At 33.0% G+C, this 17,156-nt stretch overlaps 2 protein-coding genes across 2 annotated transcripts; both read right to left on the bottom strand.

Moving 5' to 3' along the window:
* Positions 1–487: 487 nt before the first annotated feature.
* On the bottom strand, positions 488–1,893 carry LOC143543615 (uncharacterized). Its single transcript, XM_077035895.1, has one exon. It carries the CDS (start codon positions 1,891–1,893, stop codon positions 508–510), a length of 1,386 nt encoding a protein of 461 aa, XP_076892010.1. The 3' UTR covers positions 488–507.
* Positions 1,894–11,029: 9,136 nt separating this feature from the next.
* On the bottom strand, positions 11,030–15,730 carry LOC143543622 (uncharacterized; the record flags this gene model as incomplete). The annotated part of the gene is made up of 4 exons (XM_077035899.1): positions 11,030–11,038; positions 15,177–15,314; positions 15,397–15,536; positions 15,656–15,730. Coding segments are annotated over 4 exons (362 nt in total), but the record flags the coding sequence as incomplete, so codon positions are not given.
* Positions 15,731–17,156: the final 1,426 nt, after the last annotated feature.

Raw genomic sequence — 17,156 nt, 5'->3', positions numbered from 1 at the left:
ACCAGTGACTTATTTCAAGTATCAACAAAAATTCAAACTTCAGATGTTGGGCAAGTCTAATGAAATGAAAGCAGTATAGAAAAATGTTCAAGAAAAGATTCTGACCCGTTAAAACTGTAGTTTTCAATAGCATTCAATAGAACAATTTGTTTGTAGGTTTTTATGATGTTAAAACTTACCAACGTAACTTAAACCGACTCATTTAACAAATATATATATTTAACGGGGGTTGTAGCTTCTGGTAGCAAGGTAAAGAACACCATTCAGATTATTTGGCTAAGAATATAAGTGGGCATAGCTTAGCTCATCCGACAGGTTAAACTCTTATCAGTTTGTTTTAAAAATTCTAAAGACACTAATTTAGATTTCTATTGGCTGTGCTTGATACAAATCTTACACTACTAAACCATGGAACAAAATATCTATGTAAGAATGCAAACCCGACTAAAAAACGCGCATCAGCATAGGCCTGCATAATATCATCCCCGATCACGAAACAAAACCAGGTTACAACTTGTCAAAACCGCTCAGATTTTTCAAAGACAGCATCTTCACAAGCTTCTCTTTAAGAAAAGGTGAAATCCCATCACAAGTAGTCAAAACTTCAAACGACTTAACAACCCCTTTTCGTTTAACCTCATCAAACGCACCCGACACGCCCTTCAAAATCAAATCTTTCCTCTCAACATCATAACAATCTACCAATATAAACAAAAACTCCAAAAGATTGTTCGTCATGTGCACATATTTTGGCACCGAGTTCACCATCAACAAAATAACCGGCTCAATATTCATGACATTATCAACACCTTCTTCGTAAAAAAGCCAATCATAAAACAAAGCCAACTTCACATTACCTTCAACATAATTCTTGGTACAACATGTTAACAACCAGCCAATAACCACCCATCTCGGGACCACATTTGACACAATCACAGCATTAGACGGATGATAAGCACAACATACAAAACGGACAATATCAATCAAAACGGTTTCTTTCTCGGGACCATTAAGAAACTTCCTCGCAAACCAAATCTGGTATCGGGTTTGACTTCCGAGTTTGACTTTCGTAAGCAAAAACCGCAAACAAGTCTCCATCTCAGGCGTGATACGAAGCAAAAAGTACTTGCTACAAGTTTTGGTTCGATACAGCCGAGAAATATCATAACCACGCAATAATAAATCTTTCCATATATCTTTAAACTCGGGCACGTGAACTAGATCTTGTAAAACCCTAATTAAATCCCTACCGATTTTTAAACATAAATGGGATTGTTCCTTAAACACCCTAACACAAAATTCGATTGACTTTTGCTTTAAGATATTTACCTGTAGGTTTGAAGATACTCTGCAATGATCAGATAAAGCTCTGAGAAACACATACAACGCACACGATATAATACTCGGTCGTTCTTCAACCAAACACTCCCATTTTTGCGTGAAAATATTAACCATTTCCAAACACAACCATAGATTTGGTTCACTGAAATCGCCACCGCGAATTTGCCTCAACAAACTCACTAACAAATTATCGATTCCAGAAGCCGACACATCGATCAGTTGTGAACAAATGTATATTAACTGAACTTTCACATTCTCAACAAGCTTTGAATACAGTTGATCAACCACTTGACATAGTGAATTTGTGAAGAAACTGTACCCGTCGATTACAATGCCATGTAAGTGCTTGATGTGAACTTTTGCCAAATGGGGTTCGGATAAGATGCCGTGTAGAATGGCTCGGTTGAGACTCCAGTATTCAGGTTCGGTGCTGATTGTTAATGGAAACGGCGGTCTCAGTTGGGGCTCTAGAAAGCGGAAAGCTTCAGTTAGAGATGAATCAAATGCGTTATCAGCTTCGTAGGTGGTTTTGTGAATCAGGGAAGATGCCATCTACATGAATTGGTAAGAAAAAAGAGTTCATATTACAAGATAGGGTTGTAACGAGCCGAGTTATGCCAGATTGGGCTCAAGCTCAAAGTAAAGCGGCTCAGCTACTTTAACAAGCTGAAAAGTCGAGCTCAAGCTCGGCTTGTATAAAAGCTCAAGGTAGATTATGGCTCGTCGAGCTGGCTTGTTAACTTTTTTAATGTTTATTTCACACGTTGTAATTTTATATGTATTATTTTGTTTATTTTTTCCAATTGTTTATCTATATTTTTATATGTTATTATTATTACTAGCTTTAGAGCCCGTACAATACACGGGATGATCCAAATAATAAAAATACAAAATAAAGTGAAAAATAATAAGTACACAATGTATGTGAAAAATATAATACATCTATGATATGATATGTGTACAAAAAAGTTTTGCATTTAGAATGCATAGTTATGAAAAACCTCTTTGTACATATGAAGATGTATTCATAGTTAATCTATCTTTTTTATTAATTATTAGTTATCCAAGATTAACTATGAATACACCAAAAGCCATTTGCCAAACCACAGATGTTATCCAAAAACCGTTTTGTAGACCTATATGTCATCCATTATATATGAGGGCTGAGCTTAAGGCAGGTATACCCAAAATTAACCACAAAACTGGAGTACCGGACCTAAAAAACCCGTTGAAAACAAATAGAAAACAGACCCATAGGCTGCTATGTATTCAGTTATGGATGAATGAAAGAATCAGTCTCCAGTCGTTTATCGTAACAAGCCTACAAAAACAGAAGCCGAGCAAAGCTAAAATCAGAATCCAGTCGTGAAGGGTTAAGCCCAACCCGTTACCTGCTGTGTTGTGATAATAGTACATATTCAATCAATCAATCAATCAATCATGCCCAGTAAAATCCCACCGACAGCAAAGCTATAAGTAGGGTCTGGGGAGGGTGGGATGTAGGCACACCGTACCTCTATCCAAAGGAATAAAGAGGTGGCTTCCAGAGAGACCCTCGGCTCTAAGTACATGTGTATGAAGCAAAATAAAGGAAATCAAAGTTTAACATTTATATAAAAACTACTACTAATTATAATAATATTAATAATAAGATCCCAGTTTAACAGCTATATAAAAGCTAATAATAATTATAATAATAATAATAATAATAATAATAATATATGTAAGGGAAATACCATTATGGTATGTGACATAAATAAGTTAAGTCTAAGCCCTAAGGTATTCAATTCTCTCTAAAAATCCTTAACTTTAATTCTACTTCTCCACGAATTCCTATCCTCAACCATGTCCTCGGAGAGGTTTAGGTCTATCAAATCATGCCTAATCCTCTCATCCCAAGTCAATTTCGGTCGTCCTCTACCCCTCCTCCCCTCTATAGTAATGTTTTCTACGGATCTAACAGGATTCGTCGTCTGTCTTCTCTTTACATGTCCAAACCATCTCAATCTCCACTCTCTTATCTTGTCTGCTATGTTCGCCACCCCTAATCTCTCGCGAAACACACCGTTTCTTATTCGGTCTAGCCTTGTGTGCCCCCACATCCAACGTAGCATTCTCATTTCTGCTACCTCCATCTTCCGCACTTGTGCCTTCTTGATGGCCCAACAATCTGTTCCATATAGCATTGTAGGTCTAACTGCCACCCTATAGAATTTTCCCTTTAGTTTAGTCGGGAAACTCTTGTCGCACAATATACCTGTGGCTGCTTTCCATCTACACCATCCTACCTGAACTCGGTGGGTCACATCACTGTCTAATTCCCCATCGCTCTGTACAAATGATCCTAAATACTTGAACTTCGTTACCTGCGGGACCACCTGCCCTTCAATTGTGATCTGTGCGTCTTCATTGTCGTTTATCCCACCAAAATCACAGTGGAGGTACTCCGTCTTAGATCGGCTAATCTTTAAACCTTTTGTCTCTAAGGTTGTTCGCCACTCCTCAAGCCTCATGTTTAGATCTTGTTTTTTCTCAGCAAGTAACACAATATTGTCTGCGAACATCATGCACCACGGGAGAGTCCCCTGAATCGACTTTGACAACTCATCCAAGACTACTGCAAAAAGAAACGGGCTCAACGCTGACCCCTGGTGAAGACCTACCTCTACAGGAAAGAAATCAGTATCTCCCACTGGCGCACGGACACTTGTTTCACTCCTGGTATACATATCCATAATTATCTCTATGTATTTCCTGGGCACTCTTCTACCCTCCAAGCACTCCCAGAGCACCTGTCGTGGCACACTGTCGTAGGCCTTTTCTAGGTCAATAAACACCATATGTAGATCACGCTTCTTCTCCCTATACTTTTCCATTAATCTTCTTATAAGGTGTATTGCCTCTGTGGTGGAACGCCCCGGCATGAAGCCAAATTGGTTGACCATAACCTGAGTTTCTCGTCTAAGTCTAACCTCAATCACTCTTTCCCATAGCTTCATAGTATGACTTAGTAGTTTGATTCCTCGGTAGTTACCACAACATTGGGCGTCTCCTTTGTTCTTATAGATAGGAACTACAACGCTGCTCCTCCACTGGTCTGGCATCTTACCTGATTTGAGAATACTATTGAACAGAGTAGTTAACCACATGACTCCTTCCTCCCCCAGACACTTCCACACCTCGATGGGTATGTTGTCTGGGCCAACCGCCTTAGACCTTCCCATCCTCCTAAGTGCATCCTTCACCTCTTCTCGTGTGATCCGTCGGCAGTAGCAGTTATTCGATTGTTGTCGTTGAAAGTTTGTGTTGTCATGTTCTTCTTGGTAAGCTCTCCCATTGTTAAAAAGATTGTGGAAGTAGGTTTGCCATCTTAGCTTGATGTCCTGCTCCTTGACCAGTACATGCCCATCTGTATCCTTTATGAACTTCACCGGTCCTAGATCTTGCTTTCTACGCTCCCTGGCTTTGGCAATCTTAAACATAGCATGTTCCCCCTCTTTTGTTTCTATACTTTCATACATCCGTTTAAAGGCCGCCTTCTTTGCTTCCGCCACTGCCTTCTTCGCCTCTATCTTGGCTGTTTTGTAGTTGTCCCTCAATTCCACTCGCTCCTCCTCATTCGTGCACCTCATTAGCTCCCTAAAACATCCTTGCTTGTCCGTTATCTTGTCTTGCACTACGTCATTCCACCACCAAGACTCCTTATGCCCACTTGTCTTTCCTGTTGTGACCCCGAGCGTCTCCTTTGCTACTTGGATGATCTTTGTCTCCATAGCTTCCCATATATGCGTTGAGTCCTCATTTAGTCGAGCCCGCGTATGCAGTATGAGTTTATCCTTAAACAGTAGGAGATTTTCGTCCTTCAAATTTCCCCATCGAATTCTCGGTGTACCTTTCTTCTCTCGAACAGTCAGCTTATTTCTGAAGGCTATATCTGTCACTAGTAGTCTTGCACTGTGTCATTCCACCACCAAGACTCCTTATGCTTATTTCTGAAGGCTTTGGCAATCTTAAACATATTATATATTAAAAAAACAATCAATTTTTGCATGTTAAAGAAACCAAAAATTGACCCGTTAACGGGTAAAACTTGATCCGTTAGTAAAAACTCTTTTTTGAGCAATTAACTAAACACAACTAACGGGAAAAATTTGACCAGAAGAAGTTGGATAATGAATCAATCATATTAGGTTTTCTCACAGAAATGAACATCATCTTCAATCCCTAAACATGGCAAAGAATAGAAATGAAAATAAACAAATAATTGTCATGATTATAATCGCTACCTTGAAGATGGATTGCGAGTAGAGAGGAGGCTATGAATTAGTAAAAGATCTTCAATCGTGTAATCAAAAGCAGGAGGAATTTACAAGGATCCAAATCAGGCATCGTCAATAAGTCAGAATCAACAGAGAAGAAACCTACTTTATAAATCCGGGTCCGGTTATTGGCCAATATGGTTTAGGCGGGATTTAGAGAGAGAGAGAGTAAACCATATGATGACTGATGACAGGTGTACAATCGTGTTATTGGCCAATATGGGTTCGGGTTGTTGGTCAATATGTACATGTTTATTAGAATAGGATGATGTGTGTATAAAACTTGGGGTTTAAGTTAACGAGCAAGTCATAGGCTACGCTGAACTTGGCTTGGCTCGTTTACAAACAAGAATTTTATTGAAGATTTTCGAAGAATTGTTCAAGACCTTGTAGAATTTGTCAAGAAAAGGGGGAGATAAAACTTTCAAAGAGCTTATTCGATTGTTATCTTCCTACCTTCGCAAGTGTTTCTTGAAAAATTACTGTAATTCGGGTGGTAATTCGTGATTGCAAAGCTATGTTTGACTGAGTTCAAGACTGTGTTTGTTCTTCAATTGTTGATTGATTTGTTTAAGATTGAAACCTGACTATGTGGGATACGAGTGTCTGTCCGTTTACTTCTTTCTGAGGGACTTTGATCCTGACTATGTTGGCTATGAGTATTCGGCGGATTGCTTCTGTTGAAAGGGACAATTCTTGAATGGATTGATTTGATTGAGAAATATACGGGTCTTGTCATTGGATTGAAGAATCTGATCGTTCGGGATTGATTAGCGAAGGTTGGAACTCTGAATCATATGCCCAAAACAGTAGTGCATCCAAGCGTATTGGTTGCTGAAGAGCTTCAAAGAGTTATGATTTGGGATAAACGTTATCAAGAGAGTGAAGACCGATGTGATAGATGTGGAATGATCGGGTTATTCATGAAGATGTGTGACGAGGTTAAACGTAAAGACATTTTTACTTTACCGGTGCGACAGATAGCCGATGACTTGCTGCTAATTGATTCGTTTGATCGAACCATATCATATACCAGTTGGATGATCGGAATGATCACCTGGAGATGCTTATTTGAGGGGGAGATCTGATACGAGTAGCTATAAGTTGTTGGTTTGCTAACAAAGAGTTATATTTTGTCTGTTCGCACAAGCCCGAGAATCATTAGCCAAGGGGGAGGTTGGTATTACGGCTGATGATATGCAGTTAAAGTATTCAACTTTAACTTATTCGTCGTTAACTAATCGTCGCTAAAGTATTGGATGCTAACGTATTGGAAAGCATTCGCCAGCTACGGAAAAGGGGGAGTCTGTTAGTGCACAGATTTGGTGCCCGCAGCTGTTCGAATAGAATAGGGTAGTTTAGTCTTTGTATTAATGTATAAAGGCTCATTCGCTAAGGATGTTTAACGAATGGGACTCATTCATTAAAGACTAGGCATATTCATTAATATAAGAGCTCATTCGTTACTACAGTGTAACGAATGGAGGCTCATTCGTTAAAGTATATCCATTCGCTAAGCATGTTTAGCGAATGGGCTATGAAAAGACCTCATTCGTTAGTACAGTTAACGAATGGGATGCCTCATTCGTTACTACAGTTCTAATGAATGAGACATGCCTATAAATAGGCCTTCCATAGTAATTAGCATAGAGATCCATGCCATATTTATCCCCTGTAATGTTATGCTGCCGGTTACCATGCCAGATTCTCTCCATGGCTAATGTAATCCTCCATTAACGTATCCTTTAATGTATGAGCACGATGTTACGTATCGGTATTGCGACTAGATTCCTAGGCTCCTTACGTATTTACAAACCTCATGAACTATAATAGAAACAAAAACAAGATCTAACTAAAGGGATTATAAAAGTTAAAATTAGTTTGGTTTTAGGAGTTAAGCATTATTTTAATGTATTGTATTAGCATTTTATAACAAAATATTATATTTAAGTTTTAACAGAAATTTAACGATTTATATTATTTTAATATTATTTTAACTATAAATTTATTAATGATATGAGAATATACTATTTACGAAGCATGGGTTTTATCTTGAAAGCGATTGCGTTAGCGAGTCATAAATATTAACAAAAAGGTAAACAATATATATAAATCAAAATTTTACGAACTTAATGAAAAGGTTGGGTTTTTGAATGGTAATTGGTAAAATTAATTTATTTAACTTAAAAACACTTTATTTGATTTATAATGATTTTTAATAATTTTTAAGATGTTTATTTGTTTAATATAATTAAAGAAAATGGTTTTTAAAAAAACAAATAAAAGCTTAAATTCAAACCCAGGTCCTCTAGCTTACACACATAAGGACTAACCAGATGCTCTAGTTTGATTGTTGTTAAGATACCAGAAACAAAAGTATATTTAATATTAAAAGATCATCTTCTTCATTATAAAACCCTAGGTTCTAATCTGATCAAATTGTTCCATGTTTGTTTAATTAAGGTTAGGGGTTTTGTTTATTACTGAAAAATGTTCAAGAAACATATAAAAATTACCCAGAAATGTTAGGATTTTATGACGAGCCATGGCTTGCCGGAAAAACGAGCTTGGTCGGAAAATTTATTAGACTTAGAGAGTTTATCAGTATACTTAGATGTTATGAGCGTGTTTAGACGATGTTGTATGGTCCTTTTATAGTCTCAATTTGAACGTCTGAAATTTATGTCAATTATTGAATTTGTTAATATAATCTGATCGTTCATGACTTCAATCCGTCGTTAATGGTTGTTATAACGCGTCTTTTATGGACGTTTAATGATCGTCGGATAATGTTTGAGGTGTTACGAGTTGTTAAATTAGTTTTAATGGGGGTTTGACAGGATTTTTATGGCCGTCGGATTTTTGGGGTTGCCAGATTCCGGCTTGCCGGAATACCGAGGACGGCTGGGAGGGGCTGGGTAGGGTTGGGTTAACTTATTATTATAATAATATAATTTAAATGGATTTACACTTTTAGTCCCCGATCTTTCAAGTTTCTTTTAAAACAAAATTAAAATATAATTGCAGACCTTGTATTTTGAAATTGTTATTAGAATTGCAAATGATGTTATAAATAACTTGGATAATTTTTATATTTTACCCGAATAGTCTAGAACTCGTTTAATAAAAAAACTTTAAAATCTTGGAAGTTCGATAATCGATCAAAATGAAAAAAGGAAACGAAACTTGAGAATATTAATAATATATATATATACATATACATATATTTGTAAACAAAACCGAAATTCGAAATGGGTCGGCTTTCAGGTTTGAAAAGTAACAAATGTTACTGTTCTTATCTCCTTCGGTTGCTTTTCATGCATGAGAGTGTGTTCTTCGATGAAAGTGGCATTCGGGTTCGGAAAGTGGTGAAACGAGTTCGGGAGTAGATGCAGAGGACATACACTAACTAGGAAAGTAAAAAGATCTAATGGCCTAACTAAAACTAAGCTAAGGTAAGAAATCTACAAAACTAGAAAGATAAACAAAAATAAAGATAGAAAAATATTTTTGTTCTTTTTATAAGTTTCAAAATATATACACTATAGACAAGGTTTAATAAATACTTGGATTGTTTGTAAAAATTCACCGTGTGTCCACAACAATTGCACCAAAAACTTAGTGTGCGTTGGGTAGTGTAGAAAAAGTTGTTAAGTCTTCTAAAAGTTTGTTCACACAATGTCTAGTTTTAAATTTATAAAAATGATTGTTATCTTAACTAAACCGCACACAAATAGGCAAGTGTACCTATCGTTTATGCAAAATATTATAGGTAAAAACCAAGTATCGATCCACAGACACACTTGTTTGATTTTTACTACTAAATTGTTGTATTTATTTTAACCAGAGGTAAATATCATATTGGTTTTGGTTTGACAAGTACGTTTTGAAAGGAAAGGAAAGTAAAGACGTTGTCGGTGACGTGTGATGACGTGCAGGATCGACGTATAACAATGGAAAACAATATCTACTCTTCAATCAATATGCGGAATCCATTAGAAGGTAAAACACACTAGAAATCCCTTTAAATCTTATCTTATCTTACTATACTAATAAACAAAAACCTCTAATGCCACATGTCCTTCTCTAGCTCCTTTCAATCCTATGTTGCAACTTTCTAATCCCTCAAATTGTCATGTGTCATTTAACTCCAAATTATAAAATTAAACCTTTGGGTTCTCCATATTTAATTAATATTAACATTAAAATTAACATCTACATATAAATTCTCATTTCAAAACCTTATTATGTGTGCTTCTAAATCCAAAATCTAATATGATATTGAAAACATTGATCAGATTGAGATTGATTAGACGCTGAACAATAGTAAATTTGACATTATTAAATAATCGTGTTTACTTCATAATATGGATTGAAACTTATTTCTTAAAAGATTCTCATGAGAATTTTTGGCTTATTCAATCTGCAGATGACTTAAAAAAAATTAGATAATTTTGTTAAATTAATAAGTTAAGCAAAGAATTACAAATTTATGTATGACAATAATCTCTATATATTATATAATATTTTATTGTGTGCCTTGTAATGTAAATTTTGCATAATATAAAGAATTAAACATGTAATATCTTGCATAACATAAAGAACTTAATCTTTTTTTACGTGTGCACTCTACTAAAAGCGAATCACTCACATAATAGCCTTACTTATATATGTTATGTATTGGTTTAGTACTGCCAAATCCAAGACCACTTTAGAAGAATGCTAACATCCATCTTTCTACAAATTGATAATATGGGAAGCATCATTTTTTGCCGTTCACTAACATGATAGCCTTACTTATATATGTTAAGCATTGGTTTACTACAACAAAATCTAAAGCTAATTTAGGAGAATGCTAACATCCATGTTTCTATAAATTGATAATATGGAAAGAGACATTTTTTATCGAAATTTTGCACCTTGAATTGAAGGATGACCAAAATATGTTATTTGTAATTTTATGATATGTATCTGTAATTATTTATGATATGTATCTTACTATACTAATAAACAAAAACCTCTAATGCCACATGTCTTTCTCTAGCTCCTTTCAATCCTATGTTGCAACTTTCTAATCCCTCAAATTGCCATGTGTCATTTAACTCCAAATTAAAAAATTAAACCTTTTGGTTCTTGATATTTTAATTAATATTAGCATTAAAATTAATATCTACATATAAATTCTCATTTCAAAACCTTATTATGTGTGCTTCCAAATCCAAAATCTAATATGATATTGAAAACATTGATCAGATTGAGATTGATCAGACGCTGAACAATAGCAAATTTGACATTATTAAATAATCACGTTTACTTTGTAATTTGGATTGAAACTTATTTCTTAAAAGATTCTCATGAGAGTTTTTAGCTTATTCAACCTGCAGATGACTTAAACAAAATGTTAGATCATTTTGTTAAATTAATAAGTTAAGCAAAGAATTATAAATTTATGCATGACAAGAATCTCGACATATTATATAATATTTTATTATGTGCCTTGTAATGTAAATTTTGTATAATTTAAAGAATTAAACTTGTAATGTCTTGCATAACATAAAGAACCAAAACTTTTTTTACGTGTGCACTCTACTAAAAACGAATCACTCACATAATAGTCTTACTTATATATGTTAAGTATTGGTTTAGTACTGCAAAATTCAAGGCTACTTTAGGAGAATGCTAACATCCATCTTTCTACAAATTGATAATATGGGAAACATCATTTTTTGCCGTTCACTCACATGATAGACTTACTTATATGTTAAGTACTAGTTTGAGACCCGTGTATTACACGGTAATTGATAAAAAATTTTAACTTTAAACATTAAGAAATATACAATCAACAATAAAATTATCATATATTGTTAATACAATTATAACTTACATTAAAATTACATGATTTACAAAAGAAACATTATGCAACTATTTTATAAATAAGAAAAAAATTCCTTGTACACTACATTTGTGGATGTATTGATTAGATTATCTTGTTTATCAAGAATCAAAATCTTTAAAACATATTAATAAATATAATCTATGAATCGTTATATTTTAGAGTGGTCGAATTGGTATAATTTTACATGTGGAGGTAGTCGTTGGCGGTTGGTTGGTTTGTTTATAAAAGTTTATCGTTAAAAAAAATTATATATATGCAATCAAGTAATTTAAATATGCAAACACAAAGAAAGATAAATAATAAATAAAGATAAATATAGCAAGTGCATAAAGATGTTTTAAAAATGTTACAACATGTTCAAATGAGAGTCAACTTCTTAGTATGAAAATGCGGATTTTTGTCGGTTGTACTCACCAATAAAACAACGTATTCGCTAAAATGACATTATAAATGATCATAATGTTTTTCCATATTAGTTTGTAACCTGATAATTCAGGTACTAAAAAGGGACCTCAAAAAAGAGTATCTTATAAGTTTCAAGAATATGGTTAAATACAACTACAACTCGTCTATTCCTGAAGCCAGGATTCAACATCTTTTGCATTTAATCAAGATAAATATAAATAATTGTAACATAATCCATATGTGACAAATAAAAACCCAAATTCATAGAAGAAGAAGAAGAAGAAAATAGTAATGGAATTGAACCTGCCTCATGCCTTCAAAAGGTTTTCCATCTTGGCATGTTGCATACGTTTTTGTAGTAAGATATTAATATTAATTTTCAAAATGTTTATACTTACATATTCACTTTTCATTTATTTTAGTTCTTTAAATGATTTTATATTAAGTTTTTACATTTATTTGGGCGGGTTAATCCGAAATAAACACCATTTATTGAATATGGGTTAAAAAAGATGAGGAGTAGTGAGAGTTTGATCAGTGGCAAAAATTATTAGAGTAGTAAGATAACATTTATAAAACGTAAATCAATTAATAATGAAAGAAATGATTAAATATTGAATTGATAAACAACTTACCTGTTATTCTTAGATGAAGTTATAACGGCCTTTGAAGAAGACATAATGCTGTTGTAGTGATAGTAAGTTTTCAGAGCATAAAAGGATGAAAATGAAAAAATGTTAAATAAGAATATAGAAATCGTTAAGCAGTGTTAAAATATGTAATTTGTAAATTTTGAAAGTAAAATAAATATGGTAATTGTAGATAATTTGGGAATTTGAAATTCAAAATTTGAAATAAAATATATGAATTTTGAGTAAAATTAAACATAAGATTACAGTTTATTGAGGTAAGAATTATAGAAAGTTTTGAATATTAATTATTAAGATTACCGTAAAATAGGTCAAAATTTATGGAATGAGGAAAACAAAATTAGAAGATTTTGCTCATTTCAAAAATGATTTCAATTTCCAATTTAAAATCACAATGAGTTAGAAATAAATAATTTGAAAATTTTGAGAATCTCTCAATACTAAGAGTATGTAACTACCTATTTAACCATTTTGAAATTCAAATGGTACTTGTTGATTTATTTAAAAAAGATAATATTTTTGAAGTTTGGAAATATATTAAATCTAAATATTTAATTAGAATCGTATGATGGTAAAATGTATTGATTATACCCAAATTATCGGTATTCCAAAATTAAGTCACTCTAATATTTATTTACTATAACATAGTTACAACAGTTAAGGATTTAAAATTCGGTTGCCATTTTGAAAATCCGTTCATTATATTAGAATATGAATTTATAGCTATATAAATTAAAGGATGTAATTTGCATATTATAAATAGGTAATTTGTAAATTTTGAAAGTAAAATAAATATGGTAATTGTAGATAATTTGGGAATTTAAAATTCAAAATTTGAAATAAAATATATGAATTTTGAGTAAAATTACTTATAAAATTACGGTTTATTGAGGTAAGAGTTATAGAAACTTTTGAATATCAATTATTAAGATGACCGTAAAATATGTCAAAATTTATGAAATGAGTAAAACAAAATCAGAATATTTTGCTCATTTTAAAAACGATTTTAATTTCCAAATCAAAATGAGTTAGAAATAAATAATTTGAAAATTTTGAGAATCTCTTAATAGTAGGAGTAGGTAACTACCTATTTAACCATTTTGAAATTCAAATGGTAATTGTTGATTAATTAAAAAAAGATAATATTTTTGATTTTGTTATATGATTTTGTTGAACTGGGTGTTTTTTATATGCTATTTGTTGGTGTTTTCGGATAAAAAAAAGGTTTGTAAAAACGTTTGTTACTACTAAAAAATACTAATGTTTAATTTTACAAAGTTAATACTAATGTTGAAGTTTATTAACACATAAGGTTGATTGGTCAAAAGTCAAAATTTAGAATTAGGCAAGTTGTTAACAAAGATCTTTTCAAATTTCGATGATGAAAGAGTCTTTGCCTCAATTTAGAATCGTTAAATCAAGGGTTAAAATGCATTCAAAATTTTAATTGCAACGAAAAAGAAGAAAAAAAAAGAAGGGTTCTTTCCAAATTTGGATGATAAAAGTCTCTGCCTCAGTTTAAAATGGTTAAATCAAGGGCTAAAATGCATCCAAAATTTCAATTGCAACAAAAAAAAAAGTTAAGTGACCTGTGAATAGTATTTTTTTTTCATGTTTCACATTTTGTAATTATTTATATTATTTTTTTTTGCTATTTTATTATATTACAAACTTGTGTATTACACGGGTTCTAACCTAGTATGTGATTAAACTAATAGTTGTAAATGTTATGAAAAAACTAAGATGATACCTTTGGTAGACTCAATAGGAAAGTTAGCTTCAAATTTGAGCTTAAAGACATAAGTTATTCCCTCCATTGACATGGCTTAAGAAAAATAAATTAATCAGTAAACTTAATAACAAAATATAATAACAAAACTGAAAGTAAAGCAAACATTTGTATTTTGAAAAAACTTAAACCCAAACGATTGAATGGATAGATTGAATACGTTATTGTTGACAACCGCATATGTGAAAAAATTGTGTAAGGTAAAGGAAAAAGTAATAAAATTAGTAGCTGAATTTTAAATGTTAAATGGTGAGTGAGCACAAAAGTTAAAGCTAAGAAAATTGATTTACTGTGTTTTAAAAAACCATTTTGACCCGAACTCACTTTGACCTAACTTAATTTTTTAAGAATCAATATTGATGTGAACCAAAAATGTGTTATTATAAAACGATCCCTTTTGATTTATCATGTTTTTCAAATGACTTGACCTGGAACCATTTTCTATGTGTCCTTTACTCTAGGCCTAAGTAACAAAATGATTTCAACCGGGAGGCATTACATATCTCTAATTCATAATACCAATATTTTTTCTCTTTGTGAATTAAAAACAAATCAATTCGAATAATCAAATCATGCACATCTTCAAGTTTAATCAACTAAAAGGAAAAATTTAGTTGTAGTATACCAGGTTTAGCATTAACATTTCCATAGACTATGTTTTCCTAATATATTTTTTATCTGCATTTAAATAGTTGGATCGAAATTGTATAAAACTTTATTGGAAATCGATATTTAAAAAATAATAATACATATAAACTTGCAATCATATATAATACCTTTGAACATGAAAGACGCCTTACACGTATATTTAGCTCACGCTGCTGCTGTTCGGGCCACGCCGCAATCGCCATGTCACCCCTTTGATCAAAAGCCTTGCGTTTTTTCATTAACCACTCCATCCATGCTTGAGATGTCTGCCAACACACACAAGCAACAATAATAAAAAAATATCCATCTTTATTAAAAAAAAGATTCAATTAAATCATTAAATAATACCTTCTTTGGATTGACTCGGGTTTCCATATCGTATTCTTCTTTCCATACGTTTAAATATCGTATTTCATAAGCTGCTTGAATTTTAATAAATCGAGCCTCGGCTGTTTCTCCTTCTTCTAGAGTCCCTCTGCCATCATAAACTACAACATAAAACCATACAAGTGAGATTAAAAAACACAATTGAAGTACACTACTTGTAATAGAATAATCGAGCACGTAACCATTTGAGAAACTATAAGAAAAGTAGTTAAGAACAAACCATCAGGGTGATAAAACTTTGCTAAATGTCTATACGCCAACTTTATTTCCTCGTCATCAGCATCTCCCTCGAGTTCTGCATAATTGCATTTCAAATAAATTAAACATATTAGTTTCAAGTCAAAACTCAATTTAATAAATCAATTCACTTGCAAGTTGTAATTGCATATCACTGTTGATCAGGGCATGGTTAATAAATCAATTCACTTGCAAGTTGTAATTGAGTTTTGACAGTGATATGCAATTGACTTTGAATCTTGTAAGTCAATTCACTACAAATCTATACGATTATATAACCTTGCAATTACAACATTGTAAGTGAATCAAATTTAAAATCACACAAATCTAATTATTAACCAGTTCTATTCAACATATACCAGCAACTTTATCAAGTATTTTACATTCCATAATTTCAATTACATAGTTAAGGAGTATACCTTTAACAGAGAGTGAACTACGGAAGAGAGGCGTAGGTGGCGACGGCGATGGCGCGTACAAAATAGGTGGCTACGGAAGAGAGGCGGCGACGAAGGTGGCGATGAAGGAGGCAACGGCGGGTGGCGATGAAGGAGGATACGCGGGTGGCGATGCCCGTAGGTGCTAGCAGAACAGAGGAACGGCGATTGAGATGGCGATGGCGTAGGTGCTAGCGGGAGAGGGGAACTAGAATTAGGGTTGATGAAAACAAAAAGAATGAAAAAACTGGATCCGTTTATTACCATTGGAGCGGGTTGAACCGAATGAGATACCATTTTATGAAAATGGGTAAAAATTTGTGGTGAGTGGCTAAAAAGATGACAAGTGGCATCACCTTAGTACTTATTTATTAGAATAGTAAGATTGGTTTACTACAAGTAAATCTAAAGCTAATTTAGGAGAGTGCTAACATCCATGTTTCTATAAATTGATTATATGGAAAGCGACATTTTTTATCGTAATTTTGCACCTTGAATTGAAGCATGACCAAAATATGTTATTTGTAATTTTATGATATGTATCTATAATTATTTATGATATATTTTGTATTTATTTTTTTATTCATTTTGTTTTATTATCACCCCGTGTAATACACGGGATCTAACCTAGTCTTCTTATATTATCATAACAATCAAAGTACAATATGATTTTGAGAATATCACAGCTCTGGTACAATGGAAGGATCACTCACCACCGCATAAGCCTAACATCCTATTTATAGACTTGACAAAACCCTTATGCGGCACATAAGTCTTATCGGGGCGCATAACTTATGCGCCGCATATGTCTTATGCGCTACATACTTATGCGCTACTAACAATACAAAACACATTCTTAGCTGTTTAATACATACAAGACTCAATCGATAGACGTTAAGCATCAACAGACATAAATTAAAAGACAATATTTTTGGGTTTTATAATTTTTTTAAATAGATGATCAAGGAAAGTGTATCATCTTGGTTCAAACTCCTCTTAACTACAAAACCCTTATGCGGCACATAAGTCTTATCCGGCGCATAACTT

Source organism: Bidens hawaiensis, unplaced genomic scaffold, assembly GCF_021521415.1.
Source record: "Bidens hawaiensis isolate Kalapana, Puna unplaced genomic scaffold, B.hawaiensis_p1.1 tig00013193_1, whole genome shotgun sequence".
NCBI classification, from domain to species: domain Eukaryota; kingdom Viridiplantae; phylum Streptophyta; class Magnoliopsida; order Asterales; family Asteraceae; genus Bidens; species Bidens hawaiensis.
Note: the sequence above shows the minus strand (reverse complement) of the source record. Positions and strands in the feature narration are given on the sequence as shown.